The sequence below is a fragment of the Panthera onca genome, chromosome E1, assembly GCF_046562875.1.
Source record: "Panthera onca isolate mPanOnc1 chromosome E1, mPanOnc1 haplotype 2, whole genome shotgun sequence".
NCBI lineage: Eukaryota > Metazoa > Chordata > Mammalia > Carnivora > Felidae > Panthera > Panthera onca.
In genome coordinates, this window is record NC_138352.1 from 18,384,727 (window position 1) to 18,405,682 (window position 20,956).

General features: G+C 61.5%; 3 protein-coding genes and 1 long non-coding RNA gene across 16 annotated transcripts in view; 3 read left to right on the plus strand and 1 right to left on the minus strand.

The window, feature by feature from the left end:
- LOC132688426 (uncharacterized) overlaps nucleotides 1–13,162 on the minus strand; it is an 87,232-nt gene extending 74,070 nt beyond the window's left edge. For 5 of the 6 annotated variants that reach the window (XR_013552132.2, XR_013552131.2, XR_013552130.2 and 2 more), the window contains exons 1-2: nucleotides 12,777–13,162; nucleotides 10,768–10,848 (exon numbers count right to left, since the gene is read on the minus strand). This is a non-coding gene — a long non-coding RNA (uncharacterized LOC132688426). The remainder of the gene's footprint in view (nucleotides 1–10,767; nucleotides 10,849–12,776) is intronic. The other variant, XR_013552127.2, reaches the window with a different exon arrangement.
- On the plus strand, nucleotides 61–11,601 carry LOC132688422 (polyunsaturated fatty acid lipoxygenase ALOX12). 6 transcript variants are annotated; one of them, XM_060647531.3, is made up of 14 exons: nucleotides 61–225; nucleotides 730–934; nucleotides 1,997–2,078; nucleotides 2,160–2,282; nucleotides 2,381–2,484; nucleotides 2,732–2,892; nucleotides 3,672–3,815; nucleotides 4,566–4,775; nucleotides 7,002–7,088; nucleotides 7,303–7,472; nucleotides 8,261–8,382; nucleotides 10,444–10,544; nucleotides 10,665–10,835; nucleotides 10,940–11,601. In XM_060647531.3, the coding sequence occupies exons 1-14, from the start codon at nucleotides 91–93 to the stop codon at nucleotides 11,117–11,119; spliced, it is 1,995 nt and encodes a 664-aa protein (XP_060503514.2). In that variant the 5' UTR covers nucleotides 61–90; the 3' UTR covers nucleotides 11,120–11,601. The 6 variants fall into 6 exon arrangements, with proteins under 6 accessions (XP_060503514.2, XP_060503515.2, XP_060503520.1 ...); XM_060647532.3 differs by having other exon boundaries at nucleotides 8,297–8,382; XM_060647537.3 differs by lacking the exon at nucleotides 10,940–11,601 and having other exon boundaries at nucleotides 10,444–10,575; nucleotides 10,665–10,751.
- Nucleotides 13,163–13,193: 31 nt separating the features above from the next.
- Nucleotides 13,194–14,894, plus strand: RNASEK (ribonuclease K). Its single transcript, XM_060647542.3, has 3 exons — nucleotides 13,194–13,409; nucleotides 14,071–14,147; nucleotides 14,551–14,894. The coding sequence occupies exons 1-3, from the start codon at nucleotides 13,332–13,334 to the stop codon at nucleotides 14,690–14,692; spliced, it is 297 nt and encodes a 98-aa protein (XP_060503525.1). The 5' UTR covers nucleotides 13,194–13,331; the 3' UTR covers nucleotides 14,693–14,894.
- Nucleotides 14,895–15,131: 237 nt separating this feature from the next.
- On the plus strand, nucleotides 15,132–17,754 carry BACC1 (BPTF associated chromatin complex component 1). Of its 3 annotated transcripts, none has more exons than XM_060647539.3 (6): nucleotides 15,132–15,267; nucleotides 15,471–15,565; nucleotides 16,006–16,107; nucleotides 16,739–16,929; nucleotides 17,133–17,237; nucleotides 17,490–17,754. In XM_060647539.3, the coding sequence occupies exons 1-6, from the start codon at nucleotides 15,247–15,249 to the stop codon at nucleotides 17,552–17,554; spliced, it is 579 nt and encodes a 192-aa protein (XP_060503522.1). In that variant the 5' UTR covers nucleotides 15,132–15,246; the 3' UTR covers nucleotides 17,555–17,754. The 3 variants fall into 3 exon arrangements, with proteins under 3 accessions (XP_060503522.1, XP_060503523.1, XP_060503524.1); XM_060647540.3 differs by having other exon boundaries at nucleotides 17,494–17,754; XM_060647541.3 differs by lacking the exon at nucleotides 16,006–16,107.
- The last annotated feature ends 3,202 nt before the right edge of the window (nucleotides 17,755–20,956 follow it).

Genomic DNA, 20,956 nt, shown 5'->3' on the forward strand with positions numbered 1-20,956 from the left:
CGCAGGCCCCTCTTTAAAGGCCCGCGACCGGCCCGGAGGCGCCCCGACAGCCGCCGGAGGCCCCGGAGCCCGAGCTGCGGCGGGACCGCCATGGGCCGCTACCGCATCGGCGTGGCCACCGGCGCCTGGCTCTTCTCCGGGTCGCACAACCGCGTGCAGCTGTGGCTGGTCGGGGCGCGCGGGGAGGCGCGGCTGGAGCTGCGGCTGCGGCCGGCGCGGGGCCAGGTCAGACGCCCCGAGCGGGGACCCCGACCTTGGCCGGGCCTGGGCTCGCGGCGGGAGGGCGGCGGGGACGCGGGCGGCAGGCGACGGCGAGGTCGCGCCGGCGGAGACAGGAGCCGGAGCCCGGGCCGGGCTCAAGTCCCTTCTCCCTCCGGTCCTCGCAGCCTCCCCACTGGGCTTCCCCAAGTGACCCCAGAGCCGGTGTCAATGTGGGATCGGAGGTCCCGCCAGAGGCTGCCCCGAGGGCGGGCTCGGTGACAGCTCAGGGCTGGGCCCACGTGGGCGACGACGCTCAGTCACTGATTGCTGACCCTGCGGGCCGTGCCCCGCGCGCCCTCGTCCTCCCGGGCGGCGCGGGCCCCGCGCAGGTGTCCGGAGAGGGGAACAAGGGCTGCCGTCTCTGGAGGCCCTGGGCAGCGGGGGCTCCGCAAAGGCGCCCCCGACCCCCACGAAGACGGCCTCTCCCGGGCCCCTGCTCCTAAGTGTCGCGGACTGTGGCCCCCGCAGGAGGAGGAGTTCGAGCGCGACATCCCCAAGGACCTGGGGCCCCTGCAGTTCGTGAAGCTGCGCAAACACCACTCGCTGGTGGACGACGCTTGGTTCTGCGACTGCATCACCGTGCGCGGCCCCGGAGCCTGCGAGGAGGCCACCTTCTTCCCCTGCTACCGCTGGGTGCAAGGCCAGGACGTGCTGAGCCTGCCAGAGGGCACCGGTGAGGGGTGGGGGCGGGGGCGGGGGCGGGGAAGCGGTATGGACACTGGGGACCTCGGGGGTCCCCAGGAGGGGCTTGAAAACAGTGGGGGCTCGGCAGAGGAGGTAGGGAGAAGACAAGGATCAGGGAAAAGTTCTCAGTCCCCGAGTGACACACAGAGTAAGGCGACTGGAGGGGAAGAAGGATCTGGAGAGCCCTCTTCCAATGAGGGGAAGGGGCCTGGGGGCTGCAGCACTGGTGGAAAACAGAGTGGAAGGCAGGTCTCTGTGTGGCTGGACAAGTGAGGGCAGCGACAGTCAGGACAGCACGCGCAGCAGGGGACCGCTCGGGGAAGACCACGAACCAGGCCGAGAAAGCACGCAGACCCCTGGGAGGGACAGGGCGCACCCCGACAGCGGGCCGGAGGAGGAGGAGGCAGTTCGGATTGGTCACTGTTCCAGACGAGTCCTGAGACCAACACGGACAAGGACAGTAAGGATGGGCGCCTGAGAGGGGGCTCCGACACAGGTGAGTGCGGGCACAGAGAAGAGCTAGAACCCGTCAACACACAGACTGTGCCTCTGAGGCTAAGAAAGGTGAAGTGAGGGAGAGAAGGCCAACCCAGCAGCTCCTCGACGGCTTCTGAAGACAGCCGCAGGTGTGACAGGTGAGGGTGCAGACGTGTGAAACTGAGCAAAGCTGATACATGGTAGAAAGAGGTGCGGTCACACGAGTGATTCAGATTTTATCAGCTTAATTAAGGTGATGAATCCAACCCCCGGTATTGATGAAATAGGGTCAGGGAGGGAAAGACAGGCTCACAAACATGGGGGACAACCATGACGTTTGTGTCTCAGGGCAAGGGCTGAGCGCAGAGGTGAGGGCCCCCGGGGGGGTGCAAGGTCGGCAGGTCTGGGAAGCGCCCGTCTGGGCGACTGATCACGTGAGGCACAGGGAGAGACAGAAGCGACAAAGCAGAACGGGGCCCTCGGGCCCTGACCACCGTGGCTAAGACGAGGACAAGCAGGGGAGAGCCCAGGACCACGCAAAACCGTGTGGCCAATCACCTTCGTGTCTCCCCAGCGCGCCTGGCAGGAGACAATGCCTTGGACGTGTTCCAGAAGCATCGGGAGAAAGAGCTGAAGGAGAGACGAAGACTGTACTGGTGAGCCCTGTCCCCCCTCCCCGGGCCCCGCCCCTCTCGCTGACGGAGACACCCTCCCTGAAGTCCCCTCCTGTCTCCCAGCTGGGCCACCTGGAAGGAAGGGTTACCCCGGACGATAGCGGCAGAACGCCAGGACGATCTGCCTCCAAACTCGAGGTTCCATGAGGAAAAGAGGCTGGACTTCGAGTGGGCGCTGAAGGCAGGGTGAGGAAGCCTGGGGCTCGGAGCGGAGCAGGGCGGGGAGACCGGACGACGGCGGGAGCGCGCGAGGGGCTGGGCTCACGTCCCCACACCCGTCCTAGGGCTCTGGAGACGGTCCTCAAGCGCGTTTACACCCTCCTGAGCTCCTGGAGCCGCCTGGAGGATTTTGACCAGATCTTCTGGGGCCAGAAGAGCGACCTGGCTGGTCAGTGGTTCCCCCAGGTCTCGATACGTCCCCGATGGCCCCGCTGGGTGACCCGCCCTTCACACCCCATAGTCCCCTTGACTCCTCAGACCCTGTCGGCCGACCAGGTCACAGAGGCCTCCAGAGTGACGAGCCAGGGGCCGCAGACAGGGTGGTCACGTGCCTGAACTGCCCCGGTAGGGCCTGGAGGGGAGGGACATCCGGGAGGTGACCAATACCCACTCCTCCACTCCCCCTGGCCCCACAGAGAGGGTTCACCGCTGCTGGCGGGACGATGAACTTTTCGGCTACCAGTTCCTCAACGGCGCCAACCCCATGGTGCTGAGACGCTCCGCCTCCCTGCCCTCCCGGCTGGTGCTGCCCTCGGGGACCGAGGCGCTGGGGGCCCAGCTGGAGAGAGAACTCCAGGTACTCCTGGCCGTGTGGGCGGGGGAAGTGGTAAAGGCAAGGGACCAAAGATGGGTCAGGGGAAGGGAGGCCTGGTCGCCCACCGTGCCGGGCTGCGGGGCCCCGTGCAGAGAGCCTAAGGATGACAAAGCGTGGAGACGGGCGCCGCGAGGAGCTCCCGGCACAGGGGGGAAACGGGACGAATTCCCAGGGCCCCGGCGGGGCCGGAGACGTTAGCAGGGACGATGACGTTCCCTGGCCGACGTCATACTCCCGACACGGGCGCCGCCAGCGGGCGAGACCTGGGGAGGCTGCCTGGAGGAGAGCAGGGTCTGGAAGGGCCGCGCGGGTGTGCGCACGTGCCGGCTGGATTCGGCGGCGGCCGTGGCCGGGGGCCCTCTGTGCGGCGCTCGGACGAAAAGGAGACATTTGGACGGGAAGCGAAAGAGCGTTTGCCGAGCTGGTGGGGACCAAACACAGGGAGCAGAGCACCGAGGGGTGACGGCGAAGGGGACCGGCCAGCCTGGCAAAAGGACAGCTTCCGGTACCCGTAACACAGACCGGGCCGGACGCGGGCCCGGCTCTGAGCCCAGATCCGCTAACCGCGTGACGCTCCGTTTCTTGGCTCAGCGAACCTGACGGGGTGGGATCAGACGCTCCGGGCCTGCCAGCGGGGCTCCGGTGCCGACACAGGATGATGGCAAGAAGCTAGATCAGGGCCGTCGCCTGGCCTCTGCCCGGGCCCCCCGGGGGTGCGCCGTCAACCGTAACCTTGGGCGCGTCCCTCCTCCTCCCCGCAGAGCGGTTCCCTGTTTGAGGCTGACTTCAGCCTGCTGGACGGAATCCCGGCCAACGTGATCCGAGGAGAGAAGCAGTACCTGGCCGCCCCCCTCGTCATGCTCCAGATGCGGCCCGAGGGGAAGCTGCTGCCCGTGGTCATCCAGGTGAGGCGCCCCGGGCACCCCCTCCCCACACGGCTCTGTCCGCCCGACCTCTGCTCCCAGCTTCTTTGTCCCTCACCCCCACCTCACTCAGAGCGGCCGGTCCGCCTGTCACTCTTGGCTTGCTGGCTCACCCAACTGGAAGTTCCCGTTCTGTTCGAGAGCCATACTGGCCTCCTGGGTTCTCATCCTGTACCCGGTGGTTCTCAAACTTTTGTGGGCATCACAGTCACGGGAGGGCCTGTTCAAACACAGGTGGCCGGGTGCCCCCACCAGACTTTCGGGTCCAGTAGGTCTGGGGGTAGGAACTGGGAATCTGCACTTCTAACAAGTTCCAAAGCTGCTGCTGGTTTGGGGGCCACACTCTGAGAGACCTCTCCTCTCTCTGGGGCCCCTGACTCAACACCCGTCGTCCCGCGAGTCCCTTCCTCCCACGGTTCTCGACGGTCCGGTCCGTCACCGAGTGCTGCCCACCGTCTCACACACCCAGCTTCTCCTTCCCATTGCCCGCCCTTGCTCGGGCCCAGGCTTGCTGGGCCCCCTGCTTCCGACGCCCCTGCACTCGCCCCACCATCTGGGCAGCGGCGCGCAGCGCCGGCGGGAGGCAGGGCAGGAGGGGGCCTCGGTCTTCCTCCTAGACCCTAACCTGCAGGCAGCAACGCCTTCCGTACTCGGCCGTGGCCGCCCCCGGGGCCGAGCAGAATGCCACACAGCGGGCGGAGGGTCAGTAGGTGTCTGCTTTCCTTCTTGCAGATCCAGCCCCCCAGCCCCAGCTGCCCCGCGCCCCCGCTGTTCCTGCCCTCGGATCCCCCGCTCGCCTGGCTCCTGGCCAAGATCTGGGTCCGCAATTCCGATTTCCAAGTGCACCAGCTCCAGTACCATCTGCTCAGCACTCACCTGGTGGCCGAGGTCATCGCCGTGGCCACCATGAGGTGCCTCCCAGGGCTGCACCCCGTCTTCAAGGTACGTGCCCTCCCCCCCGAGCCCCAGTTCACAACCCCAGAGAGAGGAGAGAGCCCAATGCCAAGCGGCGCCGCAGGAACACAAAAACGTTTACGCCAGTCTGTGAACGAAAGCGGGGAGACGAGGAGCAAGACCGTACAGCTTGACACCCGTGTGTCCGTGACGTCAAGTCACTTAACGTTTCCTCGGGAACGCTCTGAAATTCCCAGGGAGCTGACGATGTAGCGATGAGCCTGGAGTACAGCTGGAATGTTGTTAGTAAGACAGCAGCCCCGTCCCTGCCTTTGGAGAGTCACCGTTCGGCCAGGAAGGCAAGTGACGCCCCAGAGAGCCACCCGGGAGAACAGTAACCGGGCCTGGAATTTGACGTCGCCAGAGACAGCCTACGAGCGCCACGGGACTCACGGGGAATGTTCCGCTGCCACCGAAGAGCGTGCTGAGTCGGAACAGATCCAAAGGCCGGGAGAACGCCCCAGCAGGCTACCTGTACCTGCCCGGGACCGGCACACAGAGACACGCGCTGGCAAGGTGGGGGCGTGAATGAAAAGCGAAAAGAAGTCAGAGACTTCGTGGAGGGAGGGGCCAACGGCTGCAGTGATCCCGGGTGTGAGACTGGAGACGGGCTGGAGGTCCACGCTCCCACGACACCTGGGAGCCCACAAGGTGGGGGGGACGCCCTAGAAGGTGGTGAAATTTTATAAAACGGCGAGTTCAGGATCCACGGCTAGGCAGAAGGCAGCAAAGAAAGCCTCGTGCTCGCTTAAAAATGTTCTCAACGTCTTGATGGCACTTTAGGTACAGGGACGTGGCGGGGAGGGACAAAGCTGATACCAGCTTCCGAACGGGGCTGGTTGTCAGCAACGGCAAGGTCAGGAGAAGAGCCGGTCTGGAAGCAAGGACGGGGTGTCCAGTTTTTAAAACGGGGCGCCGAAGGGTCGGCAGGTTGGCACGTGAGTCCCCGCCGTGGGGTTTCAGCTGGGGGCTTCCACCCCTCCCCCAAGCCTGGCCGGGCGCAGCCGCGGCCCCCGCGAGTCCGGGACAACACAGACAAGAGGGACACCAGCGTGCGCAATCGAGTCTCAGATCTTGCCGATCTCGTGATGCCCCCGCGTCGCCGTCTCCCGCTCTTCTGGAATGGGTTAGGCTTCTGTTCATGCTCGCGACCCCCCCCCCCCCCCCCCCCCCCGTCACTAGCGCAGCCCTGTCCCCGCCTCGCCCCGCTCATCACTACGCTGCCCCGAGGCACGTCAGCCCCACGAGAGAGCGAAGCTGCTAACGTCACAAAGGGTCCTCCCGCAGCCTCTGGATCTGGATGCGGGGACAGACTGGAATCCTGACCTTGGCACCTCCCAGATGCGCGCTCAGAGTCCTTGACTCCAAGCGGGGATGACGGGAGCTCCGCTGTGGGTTTGTGACGGGATAAGAGGACGTAACGCCACAGCGTGCCACAGGCTGAAAGCCACAAAGCACATTCGCTCTTGTGATTATTGTGGCTGTTATGAGGGTTGTTGGCCCTCGGGGATCTTCTCTCCCCCTGTGGACTTGGGGCTTTCTAGGACACTCAGGGATCACCGGGGTCATTCCCCGCGTGCAGCATCTACAGCGCAGATGAACCCCACACTTCAGGAAACCTGCACGTGACCTGGGCGGAAGTAACACAAAACAGTCTGAGATCAAAGAAATGCGTGTGGGGGTCAGACGGCCTTTTTCATGCCTAATAAAAAGCAGTTTCTTAAAGCTATTGAGATTAGAGGGGCCTAACCGCCAACCTGGGGCTGGGGCAGATGTGATGACGCCCCCCCCCCCCCCCCCAGTGTAAGCAGGCAGCTCAGTATGGCCCCTCCCACGACTCACGGAACCCCCCCCCCCCCAAAAGGCGCCTCCCCTGGACTGCAGCGCCAGATGGGGGCGTGGCTCTGCAAACGAGCAGAGAGGCTAATTTAAGCTAGGAGTATGTGCACGACACAAATATAAAAGCAAATAAAAAGGACACGTACACTCAAGGCGGGAGTAATGAAGAGCAGTGGTAACAGCCGCAGCCTGACTCCCGGGGCAGCAGAGGGCACGAGAGCGAGTGCTCAGGGACGCACAGACAGGCCTGTCCCCGCAGCACCAGGGAGGAAAGCGTCCAAGGGGGAGAGGGCCACCAGGCCTGGCGCCACACCCCAGGAGGAGAGACCCCGGCGTGGCCTCCCTAACCCCCCCCCCCAACCCCCTCCACCCCAGCTCCTGATCCCGCACATCCGCTATACCTTGGAAATCAACACCCGGGCCAGATCCCAGCTCATCTCGGAAGGAGGAATATTTGATAAGGTAAGGAGGTGACGGGCCACGGGGTGGGGCTCATCACCCAGCATTCCGTGACCTCCCGCTACTTTCAGGATCCCAGACGGTGGGAGTGTCCTGGCCCTAAACCCACGCGCCTGTCCCTCTAAGCTCGTGTCTTTAAATGTGGAACCCCACCTCCGAGCCCCTGCACACCGTGCTCGGTCTTTTCCCTCAAGGCCTCTCTTCTCTCTTGTCGCAGGCGGTGAGCACTGGCGGAGGGGGCCACGTGCACTTGCTCCGTCGGGCCATGGCCCAGCTGACCTACCGCTCCCTCTGTCCTCCTGACGACCTGGCTGCGCGGGGCCTGCTGGGAATCCCAAGTGCCCTCTACGCCCACGACGCCCTACGGCTCTGGGAGATCATTGCCCGGTGGGTGAGAGTGGCGGCTGGGAAATGCAGGGGCTTCGGGGAGGGGGCCAGCGGGGCTCTGACCTGAGGTCAGCATGGGGCAAAACTCCCACATGAAACCTAGAAGGTCCAGGGGCGCCTGGGGGGCTCAGTCGGTTAAGCGTCCGACTTTGGAAGGTCCAGACAGGAGGCGCAGGAACTCAGTCCTGGGGAGACAGGAAGAGTCGGGAGGCAGCGGACGTGCAGGAAGGGTGGGCAGGTAAACCACGGGGTCTGGCGGAGTCAGGGATTCTGTCAGAAGAATGCCTTTTTCAGCCGTGGGTCCAGAATTCTTTTTTTTTTTTTTTTCCCGTGTTTGTTTGTTTAGATATTTATTTGTTTTAATGTTTATTTGTATTTTTGAGAGAGAGACAGAGACAGAGCAAGAGCGGGGGAGGGGGAGGGGCAGAGAGACAGGGAGACACAGAATCTGAAGAAGGCTCCAGGCTCTGAGCTGTCGGCACACAGCCCGACGCGGGGCTCGAACCCATGAACCGTGAGATCATGACCCGGGCCGAAGTCGGATGCTCAACCGACTGAGCACCCAGGTCCCCCACGAGTCCAGAACTCTTAAAACTAATGGCACACGTTTCCTTCCTTTCTAAACTAGCGTTTGGAAAGAGCTAGGGAACGTCCCCCAAGACAACGCCGGTAAGACCTGTCCCCACAAACAGTGAGCGTCAGCTGGGCAGAGGCCGCAGGAAGGGAGTAGAGGTCAGAGGCTGGCGCCTTCTCCCCTCAAGGAGCTCAGCCCCTTCTCCTCTGGGCAGGTACGTGCAGGGCATCGTCCGCCTTTTCTACCACAGGGACGACGTCGTGAGAGGGGACCCTGAGCTGCAGGCCTGGTGCCGGGAGATCACCGAGGTGGGGCTGTGCCAGGCCCAGGACCGAGGTAGGACCCTCCCCAGAGACAGGAGCCCCATCTCGGTCCTGCCCCTCTGGGTTCAGGCCCCAACCCCTCACCACACCCCCCTCTCCAGCCACGCATGAAGCTTCGGAATCCCGTTCCCACCTCCTCCTACTGAAGACAATTCCAGATACCCAGGGACTGTCCTCCGCAGAGACCCTGGCCATCAATCTTTACTGCCATCCCCTATCCCAAGTCAAAGATGCCCCTAATCCGCCACAGCACGGGGGCCCGATAAGACCAGGACCACAGCCAGGGTGGGACGTGCCCGGGTCCCGCTGGGGCTCCCGTGTTCTCCTTGTGGTTATTTGCCTACATGCGATACAAACAGGGTGAGTTTTCCACCGAGGCCCGGGGTCCGGCACTCAGCTTCCCGGCCTTCTCCTCCTGCTTCTGTGCACACGCTCTGGGCGTACTGCACACGACCACGGTGCGCGGTCACATCTGGGGCACCCTCAGCACCGTCCACGCCTTGGCACAGACCTGAACTCCATGCACTGCCCCTCGGGGTCCCAGTTCCAAGGCCAATCTGGCCTCCCTTCCCCTCGGCCGAGATCTAGCCTCCGCCGTTGGCACCCCCACCTGCTCTTTAACCTCTGGGGAAGACACAGCTTTTCTCAGCTTTTCGCGGGTCCATCCTCCCTCTCCAGCACACACGGGCCAGCAGGGACCGCTTGAAATCATCCTTCGGGCATCCTGCGTCCGGGGAGCCGCTCTGGCCAGGCCCCGGGGGTACAGTGGGCGATAAACCAATGCCTGCACTCCCCCTTCCGGGGCAAACTTGCCCTGGTCCACCTCAGTCCCAGAAGACCCTTCTTCCTCTCCCTGGCCATCTCCTCCCAACCACCATCTACATCTGGAAGATAAAAATAAACACTCATATGGCAGCTTTAATCTCCACCGACTGCCTCTCATTCTCTCTTTTCCCCTCTCCCCCCCCCCCACCCCACCCCGGTTCTCATGGTGCTCGTTGCCTAATTTTCCCGATAGCCTTTCTAGAGGAAATGTGCCAAAATTAAAAACAGCTTGAGAAAAGCAGTCAGGACCCGGAGTTCAAGGTCAGCCTCTGCCTTTTACCAAAGATGGGATCCTGCCCAGCAGGTTAATCTCTCTGGTCTTTGATTTTTTTTTAATCTACAGAAGGGGAGTGATTATATATGTTCCTCTTAACAGGATAATTGGGTCTCTGAGTCCCCACCTCCGCTGTAAAACCAGTGGCCCGAGACCACCTTTGTGGAAACCCTCTCTCGGCCATGACACCACGAACACGGGACTTCTTGTAATCCTCACCTTGTAACTCAGACACTTATAATGCCCTTGTTCCAGAGTAGGAGGAAACATCCCTAAATTCTTAACCCCTTTTTGAGGCAGAAGATATTCCATCAGTCAGAGCTGTTCACCCCCAACCCTTCCGTAATAATAATTATTATTTATTGAGAATTTATAATGTATTAGGTGGCTTCAATGCATTATCTCTTTTATAAGGTAGGTGGCATCCACACTTTACAGGTGAAGAAACCGGGGTTCAGAGAGATTAAGTCATTGGTCTAAGGCACCCAAATATTATTGCTTGAACTTGAACTGAAACTCACATCTAATGCAAATATATTTGAATAAAGGAACAAATACCCATCAATGCCAAAACACAGGTGACCCTTAAATAACGCAGGGGTGAGGGCACCGACCCTCCCCCACATACCCAGCAGTTAAAAATCTGCATCTACGTTCTGACTCCCCCCAAAACTTCACTACCAAGAGCCTACCGTTGACCGGAAGCTTTACCAGTAACATAAACGGTCAATTAGCATGTATTTTGTGTGTTAGTCTATGTATCGTATGCTGTATTCTGACGGTAAAGCGAGCTAGGGAGAAGAAAACGTCAAGAAAACCGTAAGGAGCATACATTTGTAATACCGTACGGTAAATAACCCACACATAAGCGGACCCGTGCAGTTCAACCCCGAGTGGTGCAGACATCCCAAGACGTCAGACTTCAGGTTTCTCCTCTCAGGCTGTAGCCTCCAAACCCCCTTCCTCTCTGCCCAGGTTTCCCTGCCTCCTTCCAGTCCCAGAGTCAGCTCTGTCATTTCCTTACCATGTGCGTCTTCACTTGCACTGCCCAGCACGGGGCCATCAACCAGGGCCAGGTATGACAGCCAGCAGCCCGGGTCCCCGAAGGCAAGTGTCAGACCTTGGGATTCCCGAGGGAAAGACGGGGGTTCCAAGCAGAAGTACCAGGATCCTAGGCTTGCAGTTTCTTCCCCCAGCTGGACTGGTACGCCTGGGTCCCTAACGCCCCGTGCACCATGCGGATGCCCCCACCCACGACCAAGGAAGACGTGAAAATGGCCACAGTGATGGGCTCACTACCTGACATCCGACAGGCCTGTCTTCAAATGACCATCACGTGGCACCTGGGTCGCCGCCAGCCAGACATGGTGAGACAGGACTCTGGGAAAAGTCAGAAGGGAGACATGAGAGTGAGGGTCTGCATGCTTCTGCCTTTGGACTAGAAACTGATCGACGCTTTGTTCTTTCCCAGGTACCTCTGGGGCACCACAAAGAAAAGTATTTCTCAAGCCCCAAGGCCCAGGCTGTACTAAGACAATTCCAAACAGATCTGGAAAACTTAGAAAGAGAGATCACAGCCCGGAATGCACAAGTGGACCTGCCCTACGACTACCTGAGGCCCAGCCGCATAGAGAACAGTGTTACCATCTGAGCTCTAGGGCGCCCCCGCCTGGAGGCCTTCAGATCCGCGCTAGTGCTGAGGCTTCATCTTGAATTTCCAGGAGTCCAGTCTCTGCTGCTAAAGCTCTACCCTCTCCCCGCAACTAAAGCCCCCACGTCAGTATCCCACCAGTCCGGGGGGCTGCAAACCTTTTCTGTAAAGGGCCAGCAATAAATGTCTCAGGCTTTGCAGGCCACGCGGTCTCTGTCACAACCACTTAACGGTCCCGAAGCGGCACAAAAGCAGCCACAGACGATAGGTCACTGAAATGAGGGGTCACTGGGCTCCTGTAAAACTGTACTTATGAGCCGTGAAATATGAACTTCAAAGTGTCACAAAACGGTCTTCTTCTTTTGGCTTAGTCAACCATTTAGAAATGCAAGAAAACCTGGTGTTTTGCTGGATGGACCCGCACAGACTGTGGGCTCGATTTAACCCGCAGTGGGGGGACCTGCCTGGGGCTGCTCTGCGCTAGCCTGAGGCACCGCCCCTACTCTGCGAAAACGGTTCCAGAGAACCTCTCGGAGGTGGGGCAGAGGTTTCTTGGATAAATCAACTACTTCAACTAATTCTCCTTTCCCAGGAGCTAGACTTCCTGTGCAGTGGCCAACTTAAATCTTCCTGCCTCTGTTTTTTGGCAACGTCCCCTCCACCCTGTTCCCCCTATTTGCACACCTACCCGGAAGGCCCTTGAGTAACAATGATGCTCCTGGGCAAAATAAACACCCGCGTGCCTTGATGGCTTCCCCCCCCCCCCCCCACCACCACCTCCGCCAGTCTCAAGCACGAGAGGCATGAAATTCATGTCCCAAGGCCACTTTTCCCAGCCCCTTTGGTATCCCAGGGTCTGTGTTTCCCAGGATTCAAGTTCGTTCTCACAACCTGTTTGAGAATGATATGCATTAAATAAATGGGGGGGAAAGTACCACAAAGTTGTTCTAATCAGGGACACAGTGTTTCTTTGCGTTTGGTAACGAAACGTGACTTAAAGATTCCAGATGCTAAGAGCCCTTGGGGTCTCGGGATCAAAATGGCCCCTCTCGATTATGCGGTGGATCACTGCCCTCACTAGAACGGGTACAACGGGCTCAGTAGAAAACGGTGTTCTCCAAACACCCTAGCTCCCTAAACAATTCTCACAAACCTGCCTCTCGGCAGTGAAGTAGACGAGCTTTCTCCTCGGAGTGGGTGATCGATTCCCATTGTTAAAGTCTCGTGCCCTACACCTTATTCAAGGGGCCTATGATCACTTTCCGTGGTTCGCACGCAGCAGGGAAGCAAAGTGGCATCACTTTGGTGTACTTACTCCTCTCTCCAAATGCATTGAGCAAGACCACTCCCCCTACACACACAGCATGTTCACGGAGTCTGTTTTCCCGAGACTTTTCCTAACGCCCCGCATTCCTCCTGGGTTTGGGCATCCAGAACTATTCAGTATTCTGCGTTTGGTAACAAAACGTGACTTAAGGATTCCCGATGCGAAGAGCCCTTGGCAATTCTGAAGCCTCCTGGCCACGACTGCACGCTTGGCCTCGGGACGGGGCTCCTATCTCCTTTCATCGTGTCGGAATATCTATTTTTAAAGGCGGGGATGAGAAAAAAGGAGATAGAGGCGGTCTTTCTCGGTGTAAACCCCTGTGTCACTTACCATGCCCCCCATCACGGGACACCACCCGCAACTAGCGTAACTGAGGGGGAAAATTCGAGCAGCTCCAATCCTCCGCGCCTCAGAGCCCGACGCCACGGGTACTAGCAGCTCCGCCAGAGCTACTCTTTCCCCAGGCGCCGCTGCGCTGCTTCCTCGTCACGTGACGCGCAGAATTCGGTCACGTGGCGCGCTGGGTCCTCCCATTCCAGCCTGGGCCGGGGGGTGACCAAGAAAGCGGAGGCGTTGCTCCGACAATAACCCGCGCCCCGGCTACATAGATCATGAGGGGTTCCTGGGGGGCCGTCTCGGCCTCACACGCCTCCCGCTCCGCCGGAGATCCGGGAGGGCCTGGAGGCGCCCAGCGAAGTCCGCCCGGCGTCCCCCGGCGCGATGGTTGGGACCGGAGGCCACGCCCCCTCGGCTGCGCTCCCAGCGGCCCGTCCTCCGCCGCGCGAGCCCCCAAGTCCATCTCGCTTTCCCCGGGCGCATCCGGGCCTCCGTCTCGCCGCCTTTCCGCTCGGCACGCGACTAGGTGTTCCCCCGACCCCCTTCTCCATGGCGTCGCTTCTGTGCTGTGGGCCCAAGCTGGCCGCCTGCGGCATCGTCCTCAGCGCCTGGGGAGTGATCATGTTGGTGAGGGGACCGCCGGCGACAGCCGGAGAGGGCCCGACGCGCCCCAGTGTTGGAGGGCTGGAAGGCTGGGAGAGTCCGGGCCGTAGGAAGCAGCAGGCAGGCTGAAGGGGGAGGCTGATTACCCGCTGGAGGACGAGACACTTGAGCTTGAGAAATGGGGAACTTAAAGGGGCGGGAGGGAGACGAAGCTGGGAACGGGAGCCGCGGCTGGTAAATTTGGAGACCCCTCAAGGTAGGAGGAAGACGAGCTGGGGTCTTGAGAGACGCCTGCGCTGAGTAGAGGGCAGTGGGGCAAGGGAGCGCTTGTTCCCGAAATGGGTAGCGGGGCCCTTGTTTCCCCACGACTACCCGCCCCCCTCCAGGAAGAAATACTCAGAAGGGCCGATTTCCTCCCCGTCCCGTGATAATGACGCCCCTGGACAAGAGGATAATCTGGGTTGCTCACTATTCCTGCCCGTGCACCAGCCGAGCCGTCTCCGTCACCGACTCAGCGCCCTATTCCGGGTGACGGAGTCCGAATCCGGCAACAACTACTCGAATCCCAGCTCGTTCCGGTAGTGCCCAAATCCAGATGTTGTGGCAACATTAGAAGTGGGAGGAGTTTAGACAGCGAGCAGGTTCGGTGCCTGGGTTCACCCACCAGACCATTCCCTCTTTTCAGATAATGCTCGGAATCTTTTTCAACGTCCATTCCGCTGTGCTAATAGAGGACGTCCCTTTCACCGAGAAAGATTTTGAGTAAGTCAGGTGGGAGCGGCGGGGCTGGGGGCGGGTGGGAGGCGGCTGAACCGCAGTAGAACGGTAGGCGGGGGATTACAGGTGGCGGGGTGCTTGGGGCCCCGAGGCGAGGGAGCTGAGTGCAGACGGCTAGTCTCCCTAGCGGTCGCGGAGTCGGACCTGAGTGGCCATGCTAAGCCCACCGCTTTAGGCGTGGCTTCTTAGGTATATTCCTTGACTTCTCTGCGCCGCCATCCACCTCTGCCAAGGGGATGCTATCATAGGGGTCACCCCGGAGGGTTAGGAGGAAGCCCGAATAGTACGTGTAGAAGCGCCTAGAATGGTGGCTGGCACACCGTGCCCAGTAAATGTTGGCTGCTGGATGGTTTCTGACACTTCACTACCTAATCTCCTCCCCCCCTAGGAAAGACCCCCAGAAAATATATGACCTTTACGAGCGAGTCAGCTACAACTGTTTCATCGCCGCGGGCCTTTATCTCCTCCTCGGGGGCTTCTCCTTCTGCCAAGTTCGACTCAATAAGCGCAAGGAGTACATGGTGCGCTAGAGCATCGTCGCGCCTCCCCTCTGCGGCCCCCTCCTCTATTTAAAGACTCTCCCAGCCCTCCCACCCGCGTCCCCACTCCGGCGCCCCCTGCGGGACCGGGTTTCCCTGCGCCGAGATTGAATCGCTCCTTCCCCGGCGGAGGGAGGCGGCCTCCCTGACCCCCCCCCCCCCCAACCACAATAAAGCGAAACCGCTCCCTTCAGCCTCGTGTCTGTGCTTGGGTCGGAGTGAGGGTGGGGGGCGGGCACGGGGGCTGGAGGCCGGTGTCCACACCCGGAGTCTCGACGCACCGACGGAAGTGGAGTGAGGCCGGGCCGGAAGTGAGGCGGTGTCTTCCACCGTCGGCCCTCGGCTCGCCCGGGGCCGCCCGAGCCTCGGCTGCTGGCGAGGGGGGGGGGAGGGGGGGAGCGGCCGAGCGGGAGCCAATCGGCGGCGGCGGAGGGGGCGGGACTTCCTGCGCGGGGGCCCGAGCGCCTCGGTCGCCCGGCTCCGTGGTCCCGGCCAGGCGGCGGCGGCGGCGGCGGCGGCGTCTCCGTGAGGAGGCGCGCGGGACCATGACGTCAGCGTCCACGAAGGTTCGCCCTCGCTCGCGGACAGCGCTCCCTGGCGGCCACGGGAGGGCGGCCCCCCCTCCCCCGTTGGTGCCGACTCTTCCGCCCGAGGCGGGGGGCGGGCGGGAGCCGGGCCGGGGTGGGGCCAGGGGCTCGGGGCGGGCGGGCGGGCGCGGGGCGGGGGGGGGGGGGTGCGCCGGCCCCCCGTGACGCTGCCCCGCCCCCAGGTCGGGGAGATCTTCTCGGCGGCGGGCGCCGCCTTCACGAAGCTCGGGGAGCTGACGATGCAGCTGCATCCCGTGGCCGACTCTTCCCCCGCGGGGTACGTGAGCGCGGGGCGCGCGGACTCCGTGGGGCCGGGACAGGTGGCAGCTCGCCGGTGTGAATAAAGACTGTCGGATGAGGGAATGACAGGTAGCAGCGCAGACTGGAGGCTCCAGACCCGGAACCCCTGCCGCGAGCCGGCGGCCGCAGAGCCGGGGGGGTCCCCTGCGCACCGCGCGCGGGGTTCTGTCCGTGAGACCCCCGCGGGTCGGATGGGTCTGCGCCGGCTGCTCACAGCCGCCGCTTCACGTGCCTGGGGGAGAGGCTTGGGGGTCCTCAGGATTCCCACGGGGCGTTAAGAGCTTTTATTTGTTTATTTTTTAAGAAAGCCCTCTTTAGGGATCCACGGAAGGGGCCCCAGCGCCTGCGGGGGAGGCTTGGGGGCTGGCTGCGCACCCCCCTTCCCACTTTCGCTGTTCCCCCTTTCCCCTCTGACAGCGCCAAGTGGACGGAGACGGAGATAGAGATGCTGAGGGCTGCTGTGAAGCGGTTTGGGGACGATCTTAATCACATCAGCTGTGTCATCAAGGAACGGACAGTGTGAGGGAGGGTGGCCGGCAGAGGAGGGGGGGGCGGGTGGGCACTGTCTTCCACCGCACCCGCGCCAGCCCGAGGTCCACCTTCCCGAGAACTCCCTTCCAGCTCGACAGCCCTCCTGCCTCGCTGCCGGCTCTGTTAGCACCTCCGCGAAGAGTTTGGTCAGAAGTTAACTGAACCGCCGGGGTAACAGGACCTCCCAAGAATTTAATCTCGGGGCGGGGGCCGCCTGAGATCCCCAACAACCGGAACTTCTCTGGTTGTTTGCGCGGCTCCTTGGAGGGGACATTGTGATTCCGAACGAGTTGATCAGGATCCGCTAATAAGTCCCCCTCTACCTGTCGGTCAGCCACCAAGGTTCACCTGGGAGCCTTCCACACCCCGGAAGAGAATTAGGACGCGGGCCTTTCCGCCACTCAGCTCAGGGAGTCCACTCTTCAGATTCCATCCGCCCTAAGCGCGTGCAAAGCCTCAGGAAAACGAGAACCCTACCAAAGGGCCAGGGCCCTAACCAGATTCTTATGGAGGGGCTCCCAGTGTTCCTTCAGAATGGCCCATTACCCCTTCCCTCCCCTCCCTTCTTCCTTCAGTCTCCCCGGGACTCCCTCCCTAACCTGCTCTGTCTTCTCTTCAGGGCCCAGATAAAGGCCACCGTGAAGCGTAAGGTGTACGAAGACTCCGGCATCCCTCTTCCGGCCGAGTCACCCAAGAAAGGGCCCAAGAAGGTGCCATCTGGTGTCTTGTCGCCTCCTCCAGCCGCCCCTCCACCAAGCAGCTCGAGTGTCCCTGAGGCCGGGGCCCCCCCCGTAAAGAAACAGAAGGCCGGTGAGGGCTCTGGGGCTGAAGGTTCAGTGGGAGAATCGGGCTTGGGCCAGGGAAGGACAAATGTCCCTTCCTCTCCCCGTCAGGGTTCCCAGAGAGTGGCTGAGAGGGCAGAGGGAGGGGGAGCTCGAGGCTCTGGGAAGCTGGGGGGCAGTCAGAGAACCTAGAACCCAGTTGATGTCCCCACCCCCCCCCCCCCCCCCCAGATGTGACACTCAGCGCTCTGAACGACTCGGACGCCAATAGTGACCTGGTGGACATCGAAGGGCTAGGAGAAACCCCTCCGGCCAAGAAACTCAACTTCGACCAGGGTAGGCGTCCTCCTCCTCCCACACCAGCGACGGGGCTGGGGGCGGGGGGGAAGCGCTCACTCGGATGGTAGGGGAGGGTCTCCACAGGAGCCCCCTGCCCCCTCGTACAGAGGTTCTGGAAGAGAAGGTCCTCCAGTCCACGCTGCGGGGGACGGGCTCAGCAAAGAGCCGGGTGATGTGGGGGGGTAGGAATCGCCTTGGAGGCATACTTGGGGCTCACCCCGTCTCGGCCCATCTTGCTTCCTGTTCCAGACAGCCTGACCCTGGATTCTGGCCTTCTCGTGACCTCTGCTGACCCTCCTCTGCTCTCTCGCTGAGCCTTCCACCTCTGACCCCTCTCACTGTTCACCCTGGACCTGTGGATCGCCTGGGACTCCGAGCGGGCCCGCAGAGCACGGCCCACGAGGCCGCTGGGGCTGCGCACTCTGCTGTTCCCGTATGAGCGTCTACCCCCAGCCCCTTTGACCTCCATCAGACGGACGTTTTTATACCGAAAACAATAAAGATTCTCCTCTCAGCTCCGTGCCTGCAGCCTAACATCACTGGAGCGCCGCGGGCGGGTGCCTCTCCCCTCAGCCCCACGGGGCTCAGCCCCTTCTGGAAGTTCTCACCACCCTGCCTAGAGCAGCACAGCCAATATTGGCAGGCTCTCTTCCCAGTGCCAATATTTCTGTGCTGCTAGAGCCAGGGGAGCTGGGCGTGGGCAACAAAGACTCCACTTTGCTCTCCGAAGGCAGAACTGAGCTCCCAGGGTCTCTGGCGGTCAGTATTCCTGAGGCTGCCCTGGGGATCTCAGAGGGGCGTATTTCCGGTGCTTTCATCCTCCCCCCCACAACACCTCACAAGAAGGCCCAGATGTTTTCCGTGTCGCTTCTCCGGGGTGGCCTCCCCGGGCCAAGCCTCAGCGGTGCCTCCCCCACCCTCGCTCTAACACCACAGTGTGGTTTGGACGTGGCCACAGTGCCGTACAAACCACAGTGTGCTGCTGGGGCGGGGGCAGGACCGGGGTGGGTTGAGAGCACGGGACGGGGCTGTGAAGACCCCGGCACCCAGAGCAGGGACATAGACAAGGCTCACAAGGCAAACGTGGCCCCAAGAGGGGTTGGGGAAAATAAGAAACGGGGGCCTATGGGGCGAGCTCGCAGTGGTGATAAGACTGGAGCCATCTTCCCTCTGCAGGAGCTCTGCTCAGGGGATCCCTAGGGTGGGGTCAGGGGCAGAGGAAGCGGGGAATGACCGTGGGGGCCAACACACTGCCTGCCGACTCGGCGAGGGCAGGGCCCCGAGGCTTCCTGTGTCCGTTCCTCCCCTCCCTGGGTCAGAACCCAAGAGAAAGCAAGGAGAGACAGAAGGCCAAGGACAGCAGGGTTGGGAGTTGGCAGTCCAGAGGTGGTGGGGCCGGAACATGGTCGGGAGAGGGGGGCCGGAAGTCGCCCTGGGCCCTGGGCCTGCCACAAGATGGAGGTCCAAGGCAGGAAATGGAGGCCAGGGGGAAAAGGGGAGCAGCAGGGCCCAGGAAGAGGGCTGCCTGGACCTGGGGGCCAGGTACTCAACCCCCAGCACTGCTCCAGCTCCCCGCCGCCCCCCAGGACCCCCGCCCTGCCCCCTGCGACCACCCCCATCAGCCCATCCAGCAGGCCCAGGAAGGCGGGCCCACCCCAGAAAGCCACGTTTAAGCTGAGACACACATGCCTGTCCCCACCCCCACCCTAGGCCTCCCCTCAGCCTCTTCCTCCTGCCCAGGACTTGATTTTTAGAAGCACCCCACAGGAAGCACAATCTAGGGGCCCAGAGGCCTTCCACAAATCAAAATAACATCCTCTGAAACCCTGAAGTCTTCCTTCGTCCCATTCCACCCTTTACCACCACCCCCCTGCCGACACACCCCCCAAAACTCTTAGCAATCAAAAAGATCTAAAATGGTGGGTGTAAGCAGTCTGCTTGGGCCCCGGGGTGTGCCAGACCCCCTGCCTTGAGACCCCTGTCTGTCCTCTACCAAATCCCGCCAGGGCCTCCTGGTCCTCACCCCACCCTCCATAGCCCCCCAAACTGAGCAGCTGTCCCCAGCTCCCAATTCTCGGCAGAGCCTTTGTGGGGGTGAAACAGAAATCAAACACCATGCTAACGGCCGGGGATGTTGGGGGGCCTTCGGGACTCAGCCTTTGGTTTCCACCTGGCGGACTGCACTCGAGGGGCACAAGAGAAAGCCTCTCCAATCGTCCCCCCACTTCCAGGACTGACAAAGCCCAACCCCACCCCAACACGCACCTCCAAACCTCCCCCCCAACCGCCACGTCTCTCCTGAAAACAGGGGACACTTTCCTCCCCACTTACCTCAGCTACTCTCCCCTGAGATCCTGGTCCCCTATTTTGAAGGGAGCAAAATTTGGGGTGCATCCCTCACATTTGGGGCGCAGGAGAAAGGAGCCGCCCCAGTCGCATCGCTGGCCTCCTTCCTCTCGGCTGGCTCAGGGAGTGGGGAGTGCCCTAGGGAGGGGGGACCCCCACAAGAGAGCTCAGAAGGGGGTTCCTCCATTCCCAGTCAGAATTGGGGACACCCCCCCAAACCCGTCCCAGCCCATCCGTCTCCAACTCGGCGGGAGAGGCAGCTGCAATGCCCCAGTCAGATTCCCCCAACACTACATTCCTCACCCCATCTAGAGGGGTCCCGGGGGCCCCAAAAAATCCCAAAAAAATCTAGGATGTTGGCAGGACGGTCCTGGACCAGCACCCCAAATTTGGGGTCCTCAGATACCCCCGTTTTTTCAGGAAAATTCCGTCTTTCACCTGCCTCCCGCCAGCCCTGCTCTGTCCCGATGCCAATTTTGGAAGTCACTCCCTCCTTCCTCCTCCCCGGCTCTCCAGGCCCCCCCGCTCGGGGGCTAGGGTCCAGGAAACCTGGCTTCCAGACCGGGGGGCACTCCTCGAAGGGCTAGGGGCCAGGAGGTCAAGCTCATAGCCCCAGTCTCAGGGAAGCAGGAAAGCCCGATCCTCCCCTCCCCTCCCCCCTGGCTGGTCTCCGCGGTGGTTTAAGGAAAGTCTGGAGGATTGGAATCTGCCATTGCTGTTGCACAGGCAGGTTTTTTTCCTTGGGTTGGGGGGGTGGGCGGTGGGAGGGAGAGAGGGGAGGAGAGCCGAAGAGAGCAGGGACCCAGGCGTGCAGAGCTGGCCTGAGTCACCCCCTCGCCCCTGCTGCCGTGGGGCACCCCTCCCCCCTCCCCACCTCACCCACATTCCCAGTGCTCTGTCTGCTTCCCGTTTGGGGCTCTTATCCTGGAAACTCTGGGTACAAGAATCACCTCCTCGTACCCCCCCCCACCACCACCACCTCTCCTTGCCAAAGTTCCAACAGCACTGCCCAAGCCCGGGATGTCCACTTTACCACGGGACACCCCATGTCCCCCCACCTTCCCGGAAAGTGAGGTGTGCTCCCTTAAGAAATTGGGGTTCCGAGTCTGAAACCACCTTTTCTCCCACAGATCTATCCAGGCCACATAGAAATAAGAGGAGACACCCTACGCACTACCTTTCCAAATCTCTCCCTTCACATCCTGGGCGTAATTGGGGGTCCACCAGAAAAAGAGATTTCTAGAATCCAGGGTGAGAGGGAGCTCTGGGCAAAGGACATCCCACATCAGCATCATGCTCCAAATTAAGTGAACCTTCAGATCAATCTCACCTTGAGACCCATCCCTCCACTTCATCAAACACACCCAAAG